This window comes from Sminthopsis crassicaudata, chromosome 1 (genome assembly GCF_048593235.1).
Source record: "Sminthopsis crassicaudata isolate SCR6 chromosome 1, ASM4859323v1, whole genome shotgun sequence".
NCBI classification, from domain to species: domain Eukaryota; kingdom Metazoa; phylum Chordata; class Mammalia; order Dasyuromorphia; family Dasyuridae; genus Sminthopsis; species Sminthopsis crassicaudata.
The window spans coordinates 651,144,313-651,171,002 of NC_133617.1; the positions used below are offsets into that span (position 1 = coordinate 651,144,313).

General features: G+C 33.0%; 1 protein-coding gene across 2 annotated transcripts in view; it reads left to right on the forward strand.

The window, feature by feature from the left end:
• Nucleotides 1-26,690, forward strand: part of FKTN (fukutin) — a 55,196-nt gene that overhangs the window by 14,404 nt on the left and 14,102 nt on the right. For both annotated transcript variants that reach the window (XM_074282978.1, XM_074282979.1), the window contains 6 exons: nucleotides 2,490-2,549; nucleotides 4,840-5,043; nucleotides 10,106-10,383; nucleotides 16,617-16,749; nucleotides 20,610-20,739; nucleotides 24,906-25,039. In XM_074282978.1, coding sequence (XP_074139079.1) covers nucleotides 2,490-2,549; nucleotides 4,840-5,043; nucleotides 10,106-10,383; nucleotides 16,617-16,749; nucleotides 20,610-20,739; nucleotides 24,906-25,039 — 939 coding nt within the window. The remainder of the gene's footprint in view (nucleotides 1-2,489; nucleotides 2,550-4,839; nucleotides 5,044-10,105; nucleotides 10,384-16,616; nucleotides 16,750-20,609; nucleotides 20,740-24,905; nucleotides 25,040-26,690) is intronic.

A 26,690-nucleotide genomic window follows, 5' to 3' on the forward strand; every position in this document is an offset into this window, starting at 1 on the left:
AGTAGAGAGAAAAAAGTTTCTGAACCTGCACTGAGTTCATTGAGGAAGGAAGGAGAATGTTCTCAAAGTGAGTGGTTATCAGGTTCTGGATTGGGTGATAAATTTGAATAGCTGTATTTCAAAGGAAGAGAAGTTGTTGAGTGTTAGTGATAGAAAGGGGAGTATAGAAATGGCAATGAAGGACAAAGACTTTTGACTTTACCACTAGAGACCACAGGATATATTAATGCTTGATTTGTTTTGCTGGATTATATTTATTATAAAAGAGGTCACTTTGGGAATGAATTAATGGGAAAATATTAAAGCAAAAAATACAAAAAATTCAGAAGAATGCACAATTAGCAATTTTATTCTCAATTATGCACTTATAAAAAAGCTAACAAATAATTTTGTATACAATCCTTTTTGTTCTTTGTTTATTGAAATGTTTATGTTGATGACTAAGTTCATAATAAAGAAAAATTAAGCTAAAAGTACAAATTAATAAATCTCTCAAATGTACTTATTTATATTTAACACATGTCAAAATATTTCGAAGGAATTATAGTTAGCTTTAGAAACCAACAGGCATAATTTGTCACTCTACAAGACTCACCAAACATGTTTTTGGTATTCTGATCTTCTGATAAGAATGAGAGATTTTAGCAAAATAGGGAAGAGACCTCATATTATTCTTGTTTTCTTCCTTTCTCTTTGGCAACTCCATTCTTATCTTACTTATTGGCTTGTGATTTTTTTCCTTAACATTTAAATTCTGTCATTCATTCTCTTCTCACTTTAGTCTCTCCATTGGAGGGGGGGGGGGAACTTCAACTATAATCTCATGATTAGTTTGAGAGTCATAAAGTTGATTCCAAAAATTGTAGCTCTAGTCTTGACTTCTCTTTGAGTTCCAAATCCAAATCTCTAGCTGTTTATAAGATTTTTACCTCTGGATATACTTCCAGCATCTTGAATTGGTAGTAGTCAGGCTTGTTTAATTCTACCTTTTTCTTCCATCTTTACTGTTTCTGTGTCATTACTTAGTTAGCTCCCATGTTAAAAATATGATACTTCCCTCTCTTTCACTTCTCATATCCATTAAGGTACCAGGCCTTTTCAATTCTGCCTCTGTCATGTGTCTTCTCTATTCTTATTTCTGTCATCCTGGTTCAGTCTTTTATTATTATCTGCTTTTTCTATTGTAATAGCTTACTAACAAGTCTTCCAACATAGTAGTTCTTTGTCATGTCTATTAAAAATTTAAAATCTTTTGTCTAGTAAAAAAAAAAAAAAAAAAAAAAAAGCAATACAAAACCCTATTGCTTTCCAAGTAAAATTTAGTTACTTTGCCTAGCATTTGGTTCCTTCCACAATCTTTTGTCAGTCCACCATTTTAATCTTTTATGATTTATTTTCATGAAGAAATGAAGGCATGAAGAGACAATTGACTGGTTCAGTGAATAGAATAGAGGACCTCTAGGCAGAAATGTTGTAAGTCATTTTTCAGTAATGTCCAGTTCTTTATGCACCATATAATGATTTTTTTGTTTGCCATTTTATTCTTCAGTGGAATTAAAAAGATCCTGAGTTTAAATCCATCCTCAGACATAGATTGGTAGTGTAAATGGGCAAATCACTTAACTTTTGTGTATCCCAATTTCCTCATCTTAAAAATGAACATAACTACCTTACTTGTTTGGATTTAATAAGTTATTTATAAAACTTTCCACAAACTTGAAAGCACAATATAAATGTTAGCTATTCCTATGAAAACCTTCTCCTTCCTCTGCTCATGTTCTTTGTTCTGTTTGGAATGTCCCCCTCTTCATTTTTGCCTGTTGAATTCCTGCTCCTACTTTAAATCCCAACTTCTATGTTACCTCTGCCACAGGACCTTCCCAGATGTCTCAGATGATTAATAACAGCCTTCAGAAATCATATAACACTTTTGTTTTTCAACTTTTGTCATATAACAGTATATTATCTATGTTTGCTAATTACCAAGCCTAATGAAAGCAGGGATCATATCTTACTTAAACTTTGTGTTTCTCTCCCATTCCTAATATAATCAGCACTTAAATGTTTGGTGAATAGAATAAAAGATAAGTCAGTCTCCGTAATAAAGTAATTGTCTGTAATGTGGAAGTTTCAGCATTAAGTTCAGTTTTTAAGTTTGCCAGTCACTGGCAAAAGCTTGTTCAGGGGCTTTAGTGCTTTTATACTCCACTATCTAGATGCATCCTGATTTAAAGTTTTTGTTCTGTTTTATATCAGTGTTCTCTGTTCTCTGATTGTAAACTCATAGAGTCTATGCATAATATTTTTGTAACCATACTATTTTGCTTAGGGCCATGTTTATGTGGGCATTTGCTAAAAATTTTTATATTAATGAATTAGTTTGTCAGATTTTGTGTTCATCTTGTTCATGCCCTAAATGAAAGGTGACTTAACATATCATACTATTTATGAACTTACTAAAATACATTTTTCAAATATTTTTATCTTAGAATGGAGCTGGTTCATCAAGAGCTAAAGGAAGTAAAGTTGGAAATAATAATATACAATGGGTAAGTATAATATGCATTTAATATCTTAATGAACATTGTTACTAAGTTAATGGAACCAAATAATGAATAAGGAATATATAGGAAAGAAGTAATAAATGAATATATATTAATTTGTATGAACTCTGAAAATATAACTATGTTTACAAGAAACCCACTAACTGTCATGAAGCATATTTTAGACTTAGAGTATCCAAATTTGGGACATATTCTTACCTAATTTTTTTGTAAGTGAATTTAGTGATACCAGGTTTGCCATTTCTGAATGCATATATCCTAGTAGTGTGCATATGACAAGACAAGGCTTTTCAATGTTAATGACACAATGAAATCTTTAACTCCTCTGCTACCAGTGAGGAAGAAAACTTTGGGATTAGAACTGGGCTTTTAAATCACTAAATTCTGGGTCATTGCTGACATCAGCTAGAACTGAATTGCTGTTTAAATGGTAAAAGTTCAAGCATTTCATTACCAGACTCTTTATCATATTTAGAGACAAACACATGTGTGCGTGTCCATTTTAGTTATCTAACATAGCAGGTTTTTGTTTTGTTTTGTTTTTTTATCATAGGAATTCTCCAGGATTTTTTGGGGAAAAGAGGAACATATTATTCTAGATATTTAATAATCTAACCTCAGCTACATAAGACCCATATTATTAAATAGAATACTAGACATATAATGTACTCTCCCCATGAAGCAAAATGGAATAATATAAAACTATTCATATATCATTCTATGTAGTAAGTTTGATTGCTCACCAATGATGTGGCAAGGAAAATAATAGATTATATACCTATCTAAGCTATAGTACTTGAGACCTACCACATAATTTTATTTTAAAAATTTGGATATATATATTTCATAATAAACATTTTTTCAAGCTCTTAAGAGCTTATGTGAATATACTGAAAAAAGATGTTTAGAAAAGTTTTAAATAGTTCCCATGTTTTTAAGAGAGAATCTTGGCTGACTTTATAATATAATTTGTAGCCTTCAATTTTTTTCAAGTTATAAAAATGTATATTCATTGGACTTATTTAAAAGTCAAGAGTATGTCTCTTTAATAGAAAGGAAGGCAATATAATCTGTCATTTAGAGAAACCCTTTTGTCTCTGACTACCCAACAGATAAAATAGGATAGGTATATTTCTATTTTGAAGATAAAGAAAACTGTGACAACCCTCAGTCCTTGTTTGGGTCTTTCATTGTTCCTCTTTTAATTCCCAAGGATTCCAGTCCCAGTGGCTTCAAGCTCATATGCTGCTTTATAGTGCTTCTGATCTTTCTTAAACTCCTTTTAGCTTAGAATGCTTTTAGCTCTGGAAAGCTGCAAAAAAAATTTTTTTATGAAACGCTGGTGTTCTCACACATCTCTGTGGCTGAACACTTGTTAGAATTGTTTCCCTGTGAAGCCTTTAGAGAAGCTATCCCTTTATTTGTCATTCTTGAACTCCTGGATTCTCAAATCAGGGTGATGATTATGTTAATTTTTATTTTTTTGCTTAGGGGAAAAAACAAAACAAAAAACCCCCATAAAAGAAAGGTGCAAAAAATGAAGTTCAGGTTCATCTATATCCTCAGAATAAGCTATGTTTATTTAAGAGTATTTTAGATCAGGGTATAATCTTAAGTCAATTAAATCAGAAAACACTAATTTTCACTGTATATATAAAACTGTACAAGATTAAATATTCAAAAAAATCATGAAAATATTTACATAAAAATTATTTTGCAGAAGAAAAAAATATGATTCAGTCTGTACTCATACTTCATCAGTTCTCTCTCTGGAGTTTGACAGCATTTCATCATGACAGCATTTTTGAATTGTTTTGGATCATTGTCTTGATCAGAGTAGCCTAGTCTTTCATAGGACTTATACCGTTTAATGCTGTCATTTCTTTTTTCCAGTAGAGGGCTCTGTTGTCCTTGTAAAAGAGTACTTAGCAAAATTCTTAATAAGTAAATGTAGACTGGTTTAGTCAGAGATAATATCTTGGTCACAGTCTTTTGGACAGAAAATATATATAGTAGTGAAAACTTTTGGCATATTATGGGGTACAAAATCCTTTAATAAAAGGGTACAGATAATTAAATTGAAAGTTTTGAGAAGACATTAATCCCAGGTTTCTCATTTTAAGTTGCAAAATCTGGTCTGCCCTTGCCTTTTTCTTCTCTTGGTAAAAATATCCTTTTACTGAGAGATTAATTTGTGTTATCTTAGTGCTTTATAATCAAAATGAAGTGAAAATGTGAAATTAAAACTTTTTTTTGTTGTTGTTTCCCTAAACAGCGTGCAGTTAAGAAATTTCTTAAGCTAGCATCAAGCCAAGATATGCCAGTTTTTCTCATTGATCCTTTGGTTCTGAAAGCAATTAATAGAGATTTTGAGCAGGTTAAAAACTCTTCTTATGGCACTGTCTCAGAATGCAAGTACTTATGTGCTAAAAGAGACTTTACTACATTTGCACTACTGGATCATCTATTGAAAAATGAGGTAAGGTGTTTATTTTTAGGTGTTTGGCTCTACATTTTTGTGTCTTTCATAAGAACAGGCTATGTCAGATATGTCAGGCATATACTAAACATCTGTTAGGCACTGAATGGTAAATGCTGAGTATACAAACAAAGGTCTTGAGGAGTTCACAGTCTAAGGGGAGGAATAACAGAAACAATTGTGTACAAATAAGATATATATATACACACATATACATATATATATATATATACACATATACATATGTATATATATGTGTGTGTATGTATATATATACACACACATATACATATGTATATATGTGTGTGTGTATGTATGTATATATATATATATATATATATAGAGAGAGAGAGAGAGAGAGAGAGAGAGAGAGAGAGAGAGAGAGAGAGAGAGAGAGGATAAATTGGAAAGCATCAAATGAGAGGACATATTAATTTTAAGGAGAAAAAAGTAATCTGAATGTAGGTCTGGAGAACAAAGAATAAGTAAACTTAGGAATCTGGACCCTATCATTTGGAGGAAGACGAAAAGGAAGGGCTTCCATTAGAGGGCATTGCAAGGGATATAATACATGCAAAGGAAGCTGTGTTTCAAGGCAAGAAGTGGAAAGAGGAGCTTTTGTTGAGAATATGACAAAAGGTCTTAGAATGAATGAGGAGATAGGACACCAGATTGAGATGGCCCTGGTTAGGTTACTAGTTGATCAAAATGAAAGATTTAGAAGGCTTTATTGCTGGCATACTACTGTAACTAAAGTGTTGGGAGTGGATAATTGGCAGATTGAAAAAAATTAATATAATGAAAAGTAGATTAACAAGGGTGTGTTTTCAGTATGAGAGGCAGATTATTCAGTTGGCAGAACTTTTACATAAGAATAAGTGGGCTAAACATAATTTATTAATAAGATAATCACATTTATATGACACTAAACCATTTACTTGGAATGTTAGATGTGAAGCACAGTAAGTTTTGGCACCTAGATTTGACCAAAGATGTTATTCGTTCTTCAAAGCTTGGGTGAATACAAACTAGGACTAGAAGATTTCTGAGATGACAAGAGAATCAAACCTATGCTAAAATGTCCCTATTTCTGTTCTGTGGATAATTTTGACAGCATTCAATTAATATTCTTTACATTTCTTCATTTTGTAATAGAGTTTGAGGAGAATTTCGAACATGTAAGTCAGTAAATGTTTATTTAAGTGACTGCTATGTACCAGGCATTGTGCTTAGCACTGGTGATACATAGAAAAATAAAAGACAATCCCTACTCTGAAGGAGTTCTTAGTCTAATGGTGGGGACAATCTGCAAAAAACTATGTACTATAAAGCTATATATAAGCAGTCAATAGAAGGATGATACTAGAATTAAATGTTGTAGAAAAAGGTCATAGATGTGGATGAAGAAGATACTTTTGTAGTAAGCCTCATTTAAGATACTATACTAAATAAGAGGAGAAAGGAAAAATTCCTTAGTAAATAGTTTCCACAAAAGTGGGAGTATGAGAGTTGAAATAAATAACAAGTTTAGAGATAGTACTTTGCAGAGTATAAAATTAATACCAAGATGTTTTGGGAGGTAAATAGTATATAGGATATAAGGGTGAAGCCAAAACATTTAGATAGGCATAGGAAAATTCAACTTTAAAAAGCAATTATCAGAAACATAAAATTTCCAAGGCATTGTATGATATCAGAGACAAAAAATGAAAGCAGTCTTGCTTCCACAGTTTACATTCTCCTGAGACATAGAATTAATACTGTATTTTATAGAAATGGTGTCTAAAGAATCCAATTGATTCCAATTGAGTGAGTTCTCACATTGCATCTTGTCTCTAGCTCCTTACTAGCAGTGTGACTTAGAGCAAATCATTTAACCACTCTGATGTCCAGCTTTTCATCTGTAAACTATACCTGATATAATAATAATAATAATAGTAATAATAACTAAACTTACAGGACTATTGTGAAGTAAGTTGTAAAGAACTTTAGAAATACAAATTGTCATTATTGTCAGTACTACTAACATCTGCCAGTTATTTTCTTATTTTTTAATTTGATTATTTTATTTTCAGGTCCAAATTCTCTCCCTTTTCTTCCCTTCTTCCCTCCCCCCCATCATTTAACAAAACTTGTTACAAATATGTATAGTGAAGCAAAACAAATCCCTATGTGGCCTTATGTTTAAAAAAAAAAAAAGTCTCAGTCTTCACTCTTGAGTCTATTCCCTCCAATCCAGAGGAAATTCTAATATGTTGAATTTTGAGAATTTTTTTTTTAAGTAGGGAAGTTAAAGAGATGGGGTGATGATGCTCCAGACTTATGACTTTATTGGTATTAGGAGATTCATGAGGAAACTGACTCTACTACTGCATATTAGTAATTGTTCTTCATCTTACAGTGTTATTAGAAAATTGTTTAGGGAGCTGAGAAAGTGAGTGAGTTGCCTCAAGTCACAAAGCCAGAATGTAGTGGATCATAAGACTCTACTGTCATGATTCCAGTGTCCACCATCTAGCCTCTACTACTGTTGCTTCAAGCACACTTTCACTATATGCAATGTTGGGGAAAGTAATCCTACAACAGATTAAGAACCATGTAATAAATTCTTTTATAATGGTATTCTGTTATAGTAACAAATTGTAATACAAGGGTACTCATGAAGGCATTGCTTCTTTGAAATGCTATGGAAATGTAAAGTTATTAGTAACTAAATTTATACCAGCAGGTTTCACTTTAAATATTAATAGAGGGCAGATTGATGTTATTTTTACTTTGTGGTAAATTCTGAGGAACAGATTTCTTGAAAGTAAATCATCCAGCAAGTATGTATCAAATGCTTTCTATGTGGCTGTCACTATATCAGGAATTGGGGATATCGATGCAAAATAAAGACAATCCCTGTCCTGAAAGAGCTTACATTTTGATGGAAGCATACATATAGTATTATTATAAATGCAAGCTAAATAGAGCACGAATCATATCAATTGGGAGTACCATGAAAGGCCTTTTCAAAGAGGTAGTACTTGAGTTGTACCTTGAAAGAACTAAAGGGGTCCAAAAGGCATCAAGAATATTTCAGATACAGGGAAAAGCTAAGAAACAAGTAGGTATATAATTAGCCTAGAAAGATAGGCTACAGTTAGATTATAAAACATTTTAAAGGTCAAAAAGATGAGTTTCAATTTTATTCAGTGCAATAGGTAGTCATTCAAGGTCCTTGATTGAAATAACATGTTCACATATGAGTTTTAAGAATATTATTTTGGTAGCTATATAGAGGATAGATGCAACCCTTTTTACCCCTTCTTCATCCCTTCCCTTGTGCTCTGCAATCCAATTATACTGGCCTTTTTGTTACTTTTAGTGCATGGTACACTTTTCCTCATGCCTCGCATTTTGACTTGCTACTTCCCTTGCTTGAAACAACTCAGTCATCTCTGCCTCCTGGCTTCCCTAAAGTCTTAGTTAAAGTCCCACCTTCTGTAAGAAGTCTGTCCTAGTCCTTCTTATTCTTGCTGTCCTCTGATATTATCTCCAATTTACCTTGTATATCTTTTGTTTGCATGTTTTCTTACTCATTAAACTGTACACTCTTAAAGAGACAGGACTGTGTTTTGCTTTTCTTGTAATCCCAGTACTTATTAATACCCGGGTCATAGTAGATACTTGATAAATGCTTGTTAACTAATTCATTAATTAAGAGATTGTAATAGAAGACAAGTAAGACATGGTGAGGGTCTGAAAATAAAAGTTATGGTGTGAGTTGACAAAATGAGATTGAAGTGAAAAAAATTTGATAAAGGATAAACCTAGTTTGGTAGATGATTATTATGTAGGGAGTGGGAATAAAGAACCAAGGATGACTTGTTGGTTTTGTGATTGGTTAGCTAGAATAATGGTGCAATGGTTAACGTAAATGGAAAATTAGGAGAGGTGGAGAAAAGAATTTTGTTTTGAATATGGTGAGTTTGAGATGCTTGTGGGAGATAAAAGTGAGGTCTATTATTCAATTGGAGGTGGGGTTAGAGCTCAGAAGAAAGATGAAAACTATACTTACAGATCTGGTAATCATTCCTTTGGAGATGGTCCATAAGATCAAATGACTCAAATGTAGACAGAAAAAAAAGAGGCTCAGAATTTAGCCCTAGAATATATCCATACATTGAAAGCAGGAAATGCTAAGGATACTGAGAAGGATTGATTGGTTTAACTGATATTATCAGTAAAAAAAAAGTCATTAAGAAATGAACTTAGTCTTTATGTCAGAAGAAAAGATTCTTATGATTAGAGTTGTCCAAAAATAGAATGGTTAGCCTCAGAAGGTGTTGGGCTCTGCCTCCTTGGCAGATGCTAGATAATCACTTCTCAATTTTATTATAACAAGGATTTTGAGTTTGTATGGCCATTGAGGTCTCTTTCAATTCTCACATTCTGTGATCCTGTTAACAAAACCCAGAAAAGAGAAATTTTACAGAAGGAAGAAATGGTCAGTGTTGTCAAACAGTATGTAGAATTGAGGAAATATCATTGAGATTAGTAATAGATTATTGGGTGACAGTGAAGAGAGTAGTTTTAGTCAAGTAGTGGGGATGGAATTGGTTAATGAATGGGAGATGAGAAAATGAAGGTAGTAAATATAGTTTGTGACCTTCAGATATTCCTTTACCTTTCTGTATCTCCTGTATTTTGAAATATAAGTAAGCCTATTGTCTGAAAGATACCAGTTGTGTTCTTGGTAAAACTTCTCTCCCTTCCTCCAGTCTTTGGTATCAGTACTCTATTTCCTGTCTCAGTCTTAAGGCTTCAAGGGAGGAGGACCATTTCTGTATGAAACAGTGAGGAATTCCTTGAAATCACTTATACAGCGTAATTGTGTGAAACACACTTTATTGAGCTTCAGTTTTATGATCCATAAAATGGACCTTTGTGATCTCTTAAAATTTTGCTAGTTAATTTTTTGATCTCATGAACACTTAATGTATTTAGTGAGCACCAATCAGATTTAGCTGTTCATCTTTGACTTTAACTGAAGCTTTAAAGGAAACTTCTTTGATTCTAGGAAAATTGGTTTCAAATAGCTGAGAGAATGGGATTCCAGTGCTTAAAGATTCAGAGCAAAGATCCCCGCCTAGATGGAATAGATTACCTTTCTGGAACTGAAATCCCCTTGCACTATATCCTCAAGCTAGCAACTCATGCCATTCACCTGGTGATTTTCTATGAAAGAAGTGGCAACTACCTCTGGCATGGACAGTTACGACTTAAAGGACACTCAGACAGAAAGTTTGTGCCTTTTCGGAAGTTACAGTATGGTCATTATCCAGGAGCTTTTGACAGGTGAGTTCAGTAGCATGAAAAAATGATAATGTTTGCTGATATCATCACATGACTTTTCTTCATGTGTGGAAAAATATAATATAAAAGTAATGTAATCTAGTTATAAAATTAAAAAAAATTAAAAATATGATTATCAAATTAAATCCTAATGGTAGTCATGCTAGATCAAGGACACATAATTATGATTTGTTTTGCATAGGAAATACAAGCCAATCTCTTCACTTCATTTAAATATTTACTTTTATAGGGATGTATATCCATTTCATGGATTCCTTAAAATTGTAACAAAAACATTAATATTAAAATAGCTAGTGAAAGCATCATTTGAAAATGTGTGTGTGTGTGTGTATGTATGTGCTCATCATATGAAAGCATCTTCCTTTGAGGAAGAGTAGGTGAGTAGAGTTAGTGATCAGAGATGAGGAATTTTAGTCCTCCTTCTGAAGAGGAAGGCAATTATTTACTTTCCCCTTTATTTTAGTAATATTAAGTTTTATAATTTCTGGGAGTTTTCCAGTTTGTGAGTTGTACTCTTTGGTTCTTTCTTTTTGTCATCTTTGGCTATTTCCTTGCTAATATAGTACCTCTTCAAGGGTAGAAGAACAGTAAATTGATTTAACCATCTGTTTTGGGTTTTTTTGCTTATTAACAACTGTTATAAAGTAGGGAGAACATAAAATTCAATGGCTACTAGCAGAGTTTGTATTATTAAAAGTTTTTCCCTCTCCATGCTTTGCCTTCCTTCATTTAACATCAGTAACACAATTGGCTTAATCATCTAGTCCATCTTTAATTCTTTGATTCTTTCTGTCTTAGGCTGGGAGGCAGTGTTGTGAGATAGAAAATTAGAGTGAGAGTCAGTTTCTTGTCACAACTGTGCAACCAACTAGCTATGTGACTTGAACAAGTAATTTCTAGCTCTGAGTTTCAGTATTCTTAAGGTAAATGTAAAACAAGGGGGCTGAACAAAGTTGCCTTGGAGCCCTTCTAGCTCTAAAAGCTTTTATCATACTTTAGAGGGGGCAAATTAGATGGAACATTTTCACTTATCCTAGTACTTTGAAACCAATCTTTCTCTCAGGTATTATTAAAATAATTGAGCAGCTTTCCACTTTAATCTAAACAGTGGGAATTGTGGCTAAAGATTTGAAGGCTGTGTTAGCTTCATAACAAATTGGAGCAAAAATGTACCTCTTTTACTTTATTAATGTCCAAATCTGAAAATCTAAGAGGTCTCCAGTTGTCATTTAGAAATGAGAACAATATTTCCTTTGAAAAATAGTTATATTAAAATCCAACACCCATTCCTACTAAAACCACTAGAGAGTATAGGAATAAATTAACTTTTTTCTTAAAATGATCAGTAGCATCTACTTAAAACTATCAGCAAGCATCATATGTAATGAGGACAAACTAGAATCATTCCCAGTAAGATCAGGAGTGAAACAAGGCTGCCCACTATCACCATTGCTATTCAGTATTGTATTAGAAATGCTAGCTTTGGCAATAAGAGAAGAAAAAGAGATTAAAGGAATTAGAGTAGGTTATGAGGAAACCAAATTATCATTCTTTGCAGATGATATGATAATGTACTTAGAGAACCCTAGAGAATTAACTAAAAAGCTACTAGAAAAATTCATAACTTTAGCAAAGTTGCAGAATACAAAATAAATCCACATAAATCATCATTATTTTTATATATTACCAACAAAGACCAGCAGCAAGAGATACAAAAAGAAATTCCATTCAAAATAACTATTTATATTTTAATATGATATATATAAATATAATATAATAATATAAATATATTTATATTTATAGTATAAAATATTTGGGAATCTCGGGAATTATATGAGGAAAACTACAAAACACTTTCTACACAAATAAAGCCAGATCTAATCAATTGGGAAAAAAATCAAGTGCTCATGGGTAGGCTGAGCGAATATAATAAAAATGACAATATTGCTTAAAAGTTAATTTACTTATTTAGTGCCATACTAATCAAACTCCCAAGAAATTATTTTACAGAAGTAGAAATAATAATTACAAAGTTCATCTGGAAGAACAAAAGGTCAAGAATTTCAAGAAAATTCATGAAAAAAACTGCTAATGAAGGTGGCCTAGCTATGCCAGACCTAAAACTACATTATAAAGCAGCAGTCATCAAAACCATTTAGTACTGGCTAAAAAATAAATAGATTAGTGGAATAGATTAGGATCACAGGACAAAATAGTTAATAACTATAGCAATCTAGTATTTGACAATCCCAAAGACCCAGATTTTGGAATAAGAATTCACTGTTTGACAAAATCTTCTGGGAGAATGGGAAACTAGTATGGAAGAAATTAGGGCTTGACTTAACACCTAACATCACATACCAAGATAAGATCTAAATGGGTTCATGATTTAGACATAAAGAGTGATATTATAAGCAGATTAGAAGAACATAGCATAGTTGACCTCTCAGATCTGTGGAGAAAGAAGGAATTTGTGACTAAAGAAGAACTGGAGATCATTATTGATAATAGATAATTTTGATTATATTAAGTTAAAAGTTTTTGTACAAACAAAACTAATGCAGACAAGATCAGAAGGGAAGCAATAAACTGAGAAAACATTTTTACATTGAAAGGTTCTGATAAAGGCCTCATTTCTAAAAATAGAGAGAATTGACTCAAATTTATAAGAATTCAAGCCATTCTCCAATTGATAAATGGTTAAAGAATATGAACAGACAATTTTCAGATGAAGAAATTAAAACTATTACTAATCATATGAAAAGATGCCCTAAATCACTATTGATCAGAGAAATGCAAATTTAAGACAATTCTGAGAAATCACTACATACCTCTCAGATTGGCTAAGATGACAGGAAAAAATAATGACGAATATTGTAGGGATGTTGGAAAACTGGGACACAGATACATTGTTAGTGGAGTTGTGAAGAGATCCAGCAATTCTGGAGAGCAATTTGGAACTATGCTCAAAAAATTATCAAACTGTGCATACCTTTTGATCTAATAGTGTTTCTATTGGGCCTATATCCCAAAGAGATCTTAAAGGAGGGAAAGGGACCCACATGTGCAAAAAATGTTTGTGTCAGCCCTTTTTGTAGTGACTAGAAATTGGTAACTGAGTGGATGCCCATCAGTTGGAGAATGGCTGAATAAGTTATGGTATATGAATGTTATGGAATATTATTGCTCAATAAGAAATGATCAGGAGGGTGATTTTAGAGAAGCCTGGAGAGACTTACATGAATTGATACTAAATGAAATAAGAAGAACCAGATCATTGTCAGTATTATATGATGATCAGTTCTGATGAACGTGACTCTTTCCGACACTGAGATGATCCAACAATGATCTTGTGATGAAGAGAGCCCTTTGCACCCAGAGAGAGGACTATAGGAACTAAATATAGATCACAATATAACATTCTCACTTTTTTGGTTGTTGTTCTCTTGCGTTTTGTTTTCTTACTCATTTACTTTCTTTTTTTTGATCTTATTTCTCGTGTGCAGCAAGAGAATTGAATAAATATGTTTATAAATATTTGATTTAACATATATTTTAACATGTTTAACATATATTGGATTGCTTTCCATCTAGGGGAGGAGGTGGAGGGAAAGAGGAGAAAATCTGAAACTCAAGGCTATGCAAGGGTCAGTGTTGTCAAATTATCCATGCATATGTTTTGAAAATTAGAAGCTTTAAAATTAAAAAAAGAAAAGAAAAATAGTTATATTTATGGGATTTTAAAGTTTTGTATAAAATTCTTTAATTGTATATCTTCATGATCATTAGAAGATATGTCAGCTTTCAGCAAACGTGGCTGCACGAATGAGGGCAATAATGTTCAGTTCCCCTTTAAAACCCAAAATTGCACTATGTCATTTGATTAAAAAATCAAATGAGAAACTTCTTATACCTTGGAACCGCACACAAAGTCAGCTTAGACGTTTACAGGTGACAGGAAAAAGCTAGCACCAACTCAGGCAAACAAACTGTGACCAGACATGGACCTTACTATACCCTGCATCTGTATCTGGAGGCAGCAAAAACAGAGAAAGCCCCAAGGTAATCAGAAACCCTCAAGGAATACCTTAGAAACTACAGGGATTAATAGTAACCAGTGTCATCACAATAGCACTTTCAGTTCTTAGCACCCTGTGATAAGATTCCTTAGAAGGCCCTAAAGATATAAAAATATTAAAAAAAAAAAAAAAAGATATAAAAACCTTGTTTGGGGTTTAGTATCAAAAGTTAAATCCCTTCTATTGTGTTGTTAAATCTTTTCATTTTACAGATTCAGGATTGCTGAATTTGCTTCAGATACTGAAGGGCTTAAATATGAAACTAGAAACAAACGTTCTTCTACTTTTTCACATTTGACAAAATTCTGATAATGGGAATTTTTTTAATTTGATAGAATTCTACTATTAGACTCTGAGATATGACAGTTTCCAAGGAGAAGAGTTGTTCATTTAAAGAAAAATAATGATTTCCTTATGTTAACCGTTTTAATCAGAGTTCAGGAGTTGAATATTTAACTCAGAAAGAAGGAACCAATATATTTTTCTTATATAAAGATGTAGAGTTTTGTTTTTTTTCTGGTTCTAGCCAGGTTTTAAAATGACCAGTTTAGTAAAAATATTTTGAAAAATTGGCTTCAATTATAGATTATTTTAGATAAACAAGAATAGCCATTACTCTGAACATTTATCCCTTATAAGGCTTGCCTTCATCTTACCCTCTTCCTTTTTTAGGTGCAGTCCACAAAGACTCGCTCATAGATAGGAAATATCTGCTTCCAGGAAGACATGATTTTGGAAAGTTTGTTAAAGCTTAGAGCCTTTATTCTTAAACTAGTTCGCTCGTTCATGAAATAGTATTAAAAATTTACTGTATTAAAAAAGAAGAGAGAGCAGCTGGATTGGGCAGTGGGTAGAACACCAGCCCTGGAGTCAGGAGGACACTTCACACTTCTTAGTTGTTTGACCTTGGGCAAGTAACTAAACCCAGTTGCCTCGTGCTTTTTTTTCCTCCTCTCCCCCCAAAAAGAGTCTATTATATAAAAGTTGCAACTCAGTGGTGCAGTGGATAGAGTGCCAGATCTGGAGTCAGGAAGACTCTACTTTGTGAGTTAATGAAGCCTCAGACACTTACTAGCTTGGTGATCCCAGGCAAGTCATTTAGCCTTGTCTGCTTCAGTTTCCCTATCTGAAAAGGATCTGGAGAAAGAAATGGCAACATATTCCTCTATCTTTGCCAAGAAAACTCCACAGAGGGTCACAGAGTCAGATTGGACTAAAAATGACTGAGTATCATCCCTGTGCAGACACTGCAACACAAAGAGCACTAAATCTTTGGTTGGAAAACCTGTATTCAAACTCCCATCTCAGATGCCTCTTGAATAACCTTGGACTAAGTCATTTAACTTCTCTGGGCTTCTTATTTATAAAATGGGGGACTTGGGCTGGATAATTTCTAGTTCTTTCTGTTCTAAATTCAGTCAGCCACCTACTGATTACCTACTACTACTGATTAGTAGTCAAAAATCAGCAATAATTTATTAAGTGTCTACTATATGCTAGATATTCTCCTGGATGCTGGGGATCAAATAAAATTCCAGCTCTCCAGAAGTTTACATGCAGATGTATAGTATGTGTTTTTTAAGGATCTGGTAAGTGCTGAGTGAGCAAAACTTCAGTTTGTAGAAGGGAACTTGGGCCTTTGTAAACCTTCAGACAGAAGCCTTAGAAGGGCAGAAAAACTTGTATGATGATTCCACGTGAATCTCTCAGATATGGTAATAGAATTAATCGCTCTGATGGCCAGTTCATCATTGTGGTCAGGGTTACCTCTCTTCCTTATTTCATTAATTCTAAGTTTCTAGTGCTAGACACTCTAAGGAGCTCTCATTCAAAGGATATTGATGGCTTTGTTTTTGTCAACACTGTTAACTAATTTCCTACTGAAACCTGAGAGAATATTTGTTAGTACTTGCTCTTTTAAAATTTACTCATTCAAAATACATAAATCACATTCATTTTGGGTATAGATTGTCCTTGAGTTGTTAATTTGTAACTAAGTTGACAATGGTGAAAATGTTTTTAAGATGTCCCATTTTTGCTGATGTTTTTATATGTTAGAAGAGGATGCAGTTTAATTGTTCTTAGCACAGTGTTCCGGTTCAGAATCCTACCTTAAATTTTATGTTTTCTCTTCAGGCCAGAATTACTACAAGTTTCTGTTGATGGACTAGAAGTACAGATTCCAAAGGACCTTACCCACTTTCTAGAGGAAGTACCCCATTCTAGATTTATTGAATGTAGGTTCAAAGAAGCACGTGCTTTCTTTCAGGTTAGTGACATTCAGGAAATATATAACTTTTGAAAATTAAAATAGGCTTCTGTTTCATAAAATTTAAGAAAATTATATAAGAATTTTTAAAATTATGAATTATAAGTTTTGAGTCCCTTTTGGGGGGGGAGTAAGGGAAAGTTCATTATTTTTATTTAATACCTCAAAACCAATTTTTTTTCTGGATACTTCTTACATGTTTGAAGCAGAATTTTAGAATAGAAGAGTTAGAAAGAACCTTAAGAAGTCAAATAGTTTAACTTGTTTCCAGGTAGGGCTGCCTATTAATTATATGTACATAATGTAATCTGTTCTGTTTTTAAAAATGTCAAAGGATAAAAATTCTCCTTTGGATCATGGCATCACGCAATATTACAACACTTTATGAATAAAATCTCCTCAAAGGAATGATATGGAGAAATTAATTCTGAAAATCTTGTACTGTTTAAAGATAAATAAAATATGAGGATGATGCTTTTGAACTTTTTTCTTTACTGATGTGAAGGGCTTATAAACTGAACTCCATGGGTTGACATGATATGAGTGATTTGTCTATATGTAATACTGGGTAATGGAATTCCAGTATTACATATAGACAAATCACTCACACAACCAGGTTTGTTGAATACATGTGCTTCCTTAATCCTGCATGATCTTCTAAATAGGAGGGGTAAATGATATTTAGAAGCAGGATTTTTTAGCATTCAGAAACCATGATAAAGACTAGTGCCTATATGTCCTATGTCATTTGCAGATGACCTTGTTAAAGTCACTTTACATTTTCTGCTTTGGTTTCTCCTGTTGAGCAGAAACCCTGCCTTTGTAAAGCTATTAGTGGTTTTCAAATGAAATATATTGTTGAGATACACACACACACACACAATTTGCATCTATTTTATGGTTTATCTGCTCCAAAATTTTAATATCAAATCTAATTTTCTTCTACCATCTTAACATTTTTCTTGACTTTCTCCATATTCCATTAGTGAATGTAGGTCAGAGCATGTAAACTGATTATATTAGTGACTGAAGCAAAATGTTTGGATTAGCTTTCTCCCTTTGAAAGCTACCTTTGAGATCTGTATCTAAACAAAACCAGATAAAAACAATAAAATCTAAATTACCTAGGGATCATTAGCCATTTTTGGATTGCAATGTTACAGCACCTAATGACAGAGAAAACATGTAACCATTGCAAATGGCCATTTTTTTTGTTGTTGTTTAATTTTGTTCGAATACTTTTTTGGTCAGAATCTTTAGCATCTATTATGAGCCAGTGCTAATCGACAGGTGTGACACAAAGTATTTGATGAAATTCTTTCTAGTAAGGGCATTCCGTGCTGAGGAACACAGCAACAAATAATGTGTATCTACTATACTTAAGGTACCATGTAACTAGTTACTGTGACAAATAAAAATAAAGGGTAATATATCAAGCAATTTATAACCTGTTGGGGAAGGTGAAAAGAAACTATGAAATAATTATAATTTGAGGCAGAAGGTAGGAAAAAATGATATGGGAGTTTGGCCATATTGTTAGAAAGCTTAACTTATTAAAGAACTATTTGAAATTCCTGTCTCTTTAGGGAACAGGAATACATAAACCATACTGTTTGTATAAAGTTATACAGTGGTGAACAAATGAGCAAAGATATTTTTGTGGGAATAATATTCCTCCAGAACATGTGACATCTCCAGTTGTCTAGGCTCATTACATTCAGATACAGATATACATATACATTGCTATAACTATTTGGGAATCTATGTAAATATGGATATACATAAATAAATCTATATCCTTATCTATGTAGGGCTCTATAACAATATCTTCTCTGTCTAAATGTGGAAAGGCAGTATAATATATAAGGTATCCCATAATATTGAGAATTCATGAAAATAATAAGGTTTTGAATTCCAATGTATTTGCAGTCTTAATTTTATTCAAATTTTAATGGAAAGCACTTAGGAAGCATCTGAGGAAAGGAAATGAATGATGAATGAGAACAGATCTTAATGTAACCATTCTAGTTGGATATAGTTGGTTTTGCTTTGCTTTGCTTTTTTCCCCCCTTAAACAAAATCAATATGCAAGATAGTAATGTTGCCTAGAGGATTCTGTTCTTAACAAAATCAAGTCTGAGCCTTGCATTCATTCATTCTGCATTATGTCCATTCGTGCATGAAGATAGGCCCACGACTCAATAGTTCCCTTTTTCATTTTGCGTATTGGTATTTCTGCTATGATGTTCCGTGCCATTTTTATCTTTACTATACTCTTAATTTTTCCCTTTCTCTGTTTTTTTGCTGTCTTTAAAGCTTTGATTGTGATTGCCCTGGGTCAATTATCTAATTAGAGTATTTGTATATTACTTTTAACACTTGATAGTAGCAAGGACATTTAAATAATTCTGCTGAATTTCTTAATACAAAATAAACGAAATAGGGTAGGGGAATTTATCTAATAGGTGTTTGAATTTTTGCTTTTTTTTTCCCCCCATGTCTGACTCTTCATTATCCCATTTGGGGTTTTTTTTTGTAAGAATCCTAGAGTGATTTGCCATTTCCTTTAGTTCATTTCACAGATGAGGAAACTGAGGCAAACATAATTAAGTGATTTGCCCAGGATCACACAGCTGGAAATGTATGAGGCCAGATTTGAACTCACAAAGAGGATTCTTCCTTACTCCAGATCCACTAATCTATCCAATGTACCACCTAGCTGCCCCATATTAGGTATTAGTCATTAGTAACTTTTGTTGCCATTATAGGATTACCTTTTTTTTTTTTTTTTTTTGCCTTTTTAAATATTTATCCACAGCATAGTGTCATACACAGACTTTAAAACATGTTTGTTCAATCAAATGAGAACTCAGAAATCATCTCTTCCAACCAGTTCCTGAAGTTGAATCCTTGGGACAACATGTTGGACAACTAATTATTCACACCTTATTTGGAGACCATTTAGTGAACTCACTACCTACCCCCTTTTCAATAGGAGAACTTTTCCCTCAGAATATAATTTCTCAGACATCATGTAAATTTATTCTTGTGCCTGTGCTAAATCCAGTAGTTTATAGAGCTAATTTTTTGTCCTAGAGACTGGTAATTTTATTGGTGTAAGACAGTCCTAAGGAGGGAATCCCCTCTTCCAGTGAAAAATTGCTGCAACTTAATCTTCAGCACTAGTTGTCTGAGACACTGATGATTTTACTTGGTGTCACACAGTTAGAATGTTTCTAAAGTGGGACTCAAACTTAGGGTTTTCTAACTTTAGTTTTAAGTGCAATCCTCTTTTTATTTTAGGATAGATCCTGAAATTTTTTCTTAAAGCTGTTATCAATTCCTTTCCTTAAAAGATTTTAAAGTGGTGAGGGCTAGAGCTGGAGTTTCTAGAGAAGCCTTTACTCATACAGCATGTATGGCATCCACATTGTTCAAAGCTCTGGCCCTACATAATCCCTTGCTACTGTTGGTTGAGAAGACCTCCATTTTTCTGTGTTGGTGGTAAAGTGGATGATCTGAACCAGAGATTTGAGTCACTCTTGTCCTATATTATAACTTGAGAAGTAGATAGTCTTCCAAGTCCCCTGATTTTCTATGTAATTATTCATGTATGTAATGTACTGTCTATGTAATTATCTCATCACCTCCAGGTATCCAGTATGTCAATGCTGACTCATATCACTCTTGTCAGCAAGGAAAAAAATCAGATAAACTAGTTTTTTGTTTTTCTTTCTTCTTTTACTCACCACACATACTTAATCTTTTTTTTAATTAGACCAATAAAGTAAGAAATAAAAAGGTAGGGTAATGCTTCTTGTAAATATAAAAGTAATAGTTAAATATTTGTTATTCTGTAGAAGTACCATGATGACATCTCTGTGGAGGCAATGCTGTTTCAGAAGAATGCAAAAGTATTGTTACACCTGGCAGCTGCCACATTAAAGGATTTGGGAGTCCGATTTTGGCTCAGCAGTGGGACTTGTCTTGGTAAATTCTTAAAACATTTTATTTGGCTCTTTTCTGTGAAAAGCCTCATGCTTAAAATGATGGTATGCCAGATTGTGTAGATTTTCAATTTCTGATTCTAGAGATGGTTTTTTGAGAGAAATTTTAGAATAGTTCAAGAATATTTCCAATATTTGATTTCTAATCAGAGAAAAGAAAGTATTTCTTAAGTACCATAGAATAATGATTTCTGCTTGGATTTTTCCAGTAATGATTATTAAAAATTTATGCCAGAGTGAAGAACATAGTTGTGTTTATAGAAAAAGTCTAAGTAGGTTTGTAAGAGAATTCATATGTGCCTACATAATTCTATAGTCTTCTAGTTAACATTTTTTAATTGCTTCCTTGAAGATAGTTATGAAAATTTTTCTTCGTTCATTTAAAACACTTTAAATTACATTTAAATTTCAGGATATAAAAGGAAGGTTATTTATAATGATAAGGCATAGGAATGGACTGAGGATCTTTCCCACCATTTCTAGGACAGTAATGATAAGATAGTATAGCTAGCATTGACTTAAAATGCCACAGTATTGTCTTGGTTGTATAAAAGGGTCTTATTTTAGGATAAAGTGGGCATGATAGAAGAAGAAATATTCAAAAGAGTCAGAAGGAGGGGCAGCTAGGTGGCGCAGTGGATAGAACACCAGCCTTGAATTCAGGAGGACCCAAGTTCAAATCTGGTCTCAGACATTTAATACTTCCTAGCTGTGTGACCCTGGGCAAGTCACTTAACCCTAGCCTCAAAAAAAAAAAAAAAAAAAAAAAAAAAAAAAGAAGAGTCAGAAGGAAAAGAAGTTAAAATTTGGCTTTTGAAATAGTATCTAATGTTCAAGAAAATTCTTTGATTTAATTTTAATGAATTTTCATCAGAGATCATTTTGTTGTAAATAGATTAGAATTAAATGTATTAAACAACCAAATAATTGGCAAGCCACCAGACAGGGTAGAAATTAAACGATTCAATAAATGTTTAAGCAAAATAGCTTCAGGGAAACCTTCAAGGTCAGGATGTCTCATGAATCTATTACAATCCTACGTCCTGGGATTTCTGTTTTGAGGAAAAGGAATTTGAAAACTGATTATTTCTGTGACTTAGGTTACTCCGATACCCAGCCCTCTACTGAATACTCTAGAGAAGAAAGCCTGAGGAGTTTTTTTGAGAATCAGAGTGTGGGATGAAAACAGACTGTATAGGAATTAGAAGCAGCAGCAGGATCCATTTACCTATTCAAGGGCAGGACTTCTCCACATTTCTAGAATAAAGCATAATTTAAAGTAAACCTTATACAATTCTTAAAATTATTATTTACATATGAATGTCAAATAGTTAGGTAGTTATCTAGGAAACTACTTTTTGAGCCATATCTCTATTTACATTTTTCTAAGTTTGGCAACTTTTGACATCAAAGTTAATCTTGCTCCAGGTATCCAAGAAACGTTCCCATTTCTTTCTTTGTCACTTCCCAATGGTTTCATCATCTCTCCATCTCTTCCCAATAGTTCTCACCTCCAAATGAATGCATAATGATGTGTATCTTATTTACTTTCCTTCTGCATCCTAATCTTTGGTGTTATGGTAGTACTAAAGACATTCCGTGTGTGTGTGTATACACACATGTACATGTTACATGTGTATATTTATAGAAACCCACTGAAAAATTTTAGGAAAATATACAAACTTTCCTTTAGACGACTTTAGACTATTCTGTTCTGCATAAATCTTAAATTTTTGCTTCACTTTGTAGTATTCTTTAAAAATTATTTTTTAAAAATTGTCAGATTTTTTTGACATTGCAGCTTGGCATTCAAACATATCTGACTCTTCATAACCCCATTTGAGGTTTTCTTGGCAGATTCTGGCATAATTTGCCATTTCCTTTTCCATCTTATTTTACAAACAAGGAAACTGAAGCAGACAGGCTTAAGTGACTTGCCCAGAATCACACAGTTTAATTAATTTGAGGCTAGATTTGAACTCAGGAAGAGTAATTACTTCAGACAATTAAGTAAATAAAGAAAACATGACATAGTAAAAAGTATAGGATTTGGACCCATGTTTAAAATCTGGCTTATTAGGGTGACTTTAGTAAGTCATGGAACTTTTCTGAGCCTTTTTTTCTTTTATCTCTCTAGTGAAGATTAGATTATTTCCAACATCTCTTCCAAATTTTAATACTGTGATATGGCCAGTAACACTGGAATAATGACCAAAGGCTTATGTGTACTGCTTTTTGACATATAAAACAAGAATTACCAGTTCCTTGTCTTCACTCTATCAGTTTACAGTTGGCAGCAAGTGTTTTTAAATTAAGATTCTGAAGGCCCTTTTTACTTACAAATTCCTGGTTCTATGCAAGAAATTTATTTGTTGTTTAAATTGGTTTTCATTTTCCTAACTAAATATTTTCTTGCATTGATTTAAAGTGTCTTGTCTGCAATTGGCCAATAAATCAAGTTATAGATTATTGCACATTATTCTTAGGGCCAAATTATCATGTCCACTGTGTCCCAGGCAAGAAAATCTCATAATTACAAGCAAGCCTAAAATTCAGAGAGACAGAGAAATATGATCTTACAATGAATATACTGCAATGAGTCTATGAAATGGTCTTTGGTTTTAATTGATCTTATAGGAAGAATTAGCTACAGAAAAGAGAGAATTTCTCCTTTTTGGAAAATGTACCAACCTTATCAATATAAATCCTTTTTGTGAGCAGAACCTAGCATCTCCAAAAAAGAGAGAGAGATTTTTGCTTATTTTTTCTTATTTATCACCAGCATATAGCTTTAAATTTTTTTCTTTTAAATCCTTATTGCAGTTTTTTGCTAGCATTTAAGAGAGCGTTGCATTTCTTTTTATACCAGTTAGCATTTGGTCTAATCATAGTTCTGCCTAACTCTATAAATAATTTAGTGTAATGTTCTCTCTAAAATGTAATGTTCCCTTGTTGGGTTTTCTTGGGGTCTCTGGAGCAGCCTTCCTTTCAGTTCAGTAATCACTACAAGTACAGCCAGGTGTTAGTCCAAATCCTTTATTATCTCTTTCAAAGTTTGTCTCCTTTCTTGGGGCCTAGTTAGCTTTCTTACAGTCCAGATCTCCTTCCTGGGGCTGGGCAGCTTTCTGGAGAGCCTTTTAATATGGCCTTGGTCTTAGTGGCGGAAGTGCAGGGGTTCTGAGAGCTTAAGCTCCTGCTGCCAGTCCTTTGCTTTCTCTCTAAATGTCAATCCTGGCTAAGGCTCCTAGCTCATATACGCCACACTGAGTATAAACCAGTCATTATATCACTAGAAAACCATTATTTGTTGTAGGATTAAATCAATGCTAAACTAGATTTAACCATTGTCTCCACAATTCCACTTACTACCGTGTTTCAAGTTCTGACTCATAACAGTTTAGTAAGGAAAAAATATTCATTAAATGAAGGAGGGAAACTAATAAATCATTTTTGAGAAGAATCTAGTGGTAGTTTTCTTCTTCACTTGTCAATTAGCTATTCTTCCAATTCAGTATAATATTCACAAATTAACCAACATTCATTAATTGCCTATTGTTTGTGGGGCACTATTTTAAATTTTGGGGATAAAATTAAATAGCAGAAAAAAACCATCCCTGCTCTCAAAAGAATCTTGCAGTCTAAGAATATACAACATATAAACAAAATATATCAGATAAATTGGAGATAATCAACAGAGCACTGGCATTGGGAGTGTGGTGTGTGTGTTTGTGCATGCTTGTGTGCATTGGTATGAGTACTGGGGAAAAGGTGAGGGAGGATCAGAAAAACTTCTTGAAAAAGGTGAGATTTTAGCTGAAACCTGAAGGACTCAAGAGAAGCCTTTTTAATAATGTCATTGTTAAAATTAGCACTTTAGTAGTAGTATTTACTCTAGATTTGTAATTTAAAAAATTGAAATAAAATATCCTTTCTGGAGAGTTTAAGCCAAATTAAAAAATAAGAACTATTGTACCTCACACATACATAGGTAGTTATGTACTGTTTGTACAAGGAGTAATAGGTTAAAATTTTTTTTTAATGACAGTAATAAGATACTAAATGTTATGCAACCCAAGTGTTATAAAATTAGTTAAGAACAGTGGTTAATATTATATCAACTCCTTACATTTTTTTTCTTCTTTTTGTTAGGCTGGTATCGGCAGTGCAGTATTATTCCTTACAGCAAAGATGTGGATTTGGGGATTTTTGTACAAGACTATACATCAGATATAATTACAGCTTTTCAGAATGTAGGACTTCCGTTAAAACACAAGTTTGGAAAGGTCAGCAGTGATCAATGTCTTTCACTTCTTGATAGTGTATTTTAAAAAAATAAATTTACATTTGGGGACCTTAAACCTGATTGAAAACATTCACATGCTGTATTCATTATCACTTTGCTGTGGTTTGCATAATTGCAACTTATCCTTTCTGTTTTAAGAATAACAGGGAAAACTGCTTTATCTGTTAAAGATGAAAATATGAAAAGAATCTTAAACTCCATTACATTGGAGTTAATAATGTTGCATAGGTGTCATAAATAATAGTTTTTATTCCTATGTTAGATTAATGCTTACTGCATTTTATTCGTAAAATAATTAACAGGTTCATTGTTCTAAAACTGAAATTGTTTATGGTTCTTAGAGCTAAACTTTCAAACTATGGTTGGCAGTTTTTCATTACCTTGGGGGAAGGGAAAGGGAAACTTATTGGAAAGAGAAGGAATGGTCTTTTTTCCTTCTTTTTTGGTTCTCTCTGTAGGTTACAAATTGAAGCTAGTGATAATAGGAAAAGGACTTAATTTATTTGTTGGTGTTAGCTGTGGAGAGACTAGGGAAGAAGAAACACAAGAGAAACATGAGAAAGAAAGATTAAAGCCCAGTTACAAAAAAAAAGTCATCAAACCCCAAATAAAACAATTATATCTCCAGCAAATTAGGAATTCAGGCAACATCTCATTTCACTTTTCACTTTACATTCCATTTAGTCAAGATAAAATACATCTTCTGTCACCAAGGAGTAAAAGACAAAAGTTGTCATTTAAAAGTAAAAATTATACATTTCAAAGTGCATATTGGTCTCCCCCTTAGAAAAGAAAGTAAATAAGCTTGAGGAATTCCTCAGTACCTACAGAATCTTAAAGAGCCATGATATATTCCTTAGAAACTTAAAACTAAGGGCCAAAAAAGAAAAATGGTTCTAAAGATGCAGAGGACAGTCCTAACCTTTGTCAAGAAATTAGAGAGGGAAAATGTCACACAAAAGAGGAAAAAAAACCATTTGGACATTGGTGCAGAGAAGCAAATATAAAGCTCTTCCTGAAGACAGGGAGTCGGATACTTTGAAGAGGAAGCTACTAAGAAGATAGTGTTTATCCATAGATGATTCAGGTAAAATAGAATCATAGGAAGAAGAATATTGACTTCTTGGTGGGAGTAATCAGACAGCTACTTAATTGACCTGATTATAATAATAATAAAAAAAAGTCTGTTGCTTTGCCAGGCCATAACCTCCTGGATAGGACAGAGAGCCTTCCAAGACTTAATCAAAACAATGATTCTGCTGATTCAGTTAGGCACAAATGATGCTGCCAGAGGAACCTAAAAAACATGGCTAAATGTTGCAGACTCCTGTATATGATAACTGTAGACATCAGGGCTGTCAATTATGCACAGTTTGGTAAGGATATATTTTCCTGGAAACTTGGAAACCTAATACAAAAGGTTTTAAGTGGTAAAGGACAATGTATGAAGTAGCTACAACATGGGAAAAATAGCTGAGATACACAACTTGAGAATAGGCAAACATCAAAGAAAGGAGGTAATAAAACCTATAACTTTGGACATCTATATACAAATACACAAAGTATGTTTAACAAGCTGAGTAAACTAAGTATCCCAGCTTGAGTAAAATTTGATTTAAGTTATTATCTCT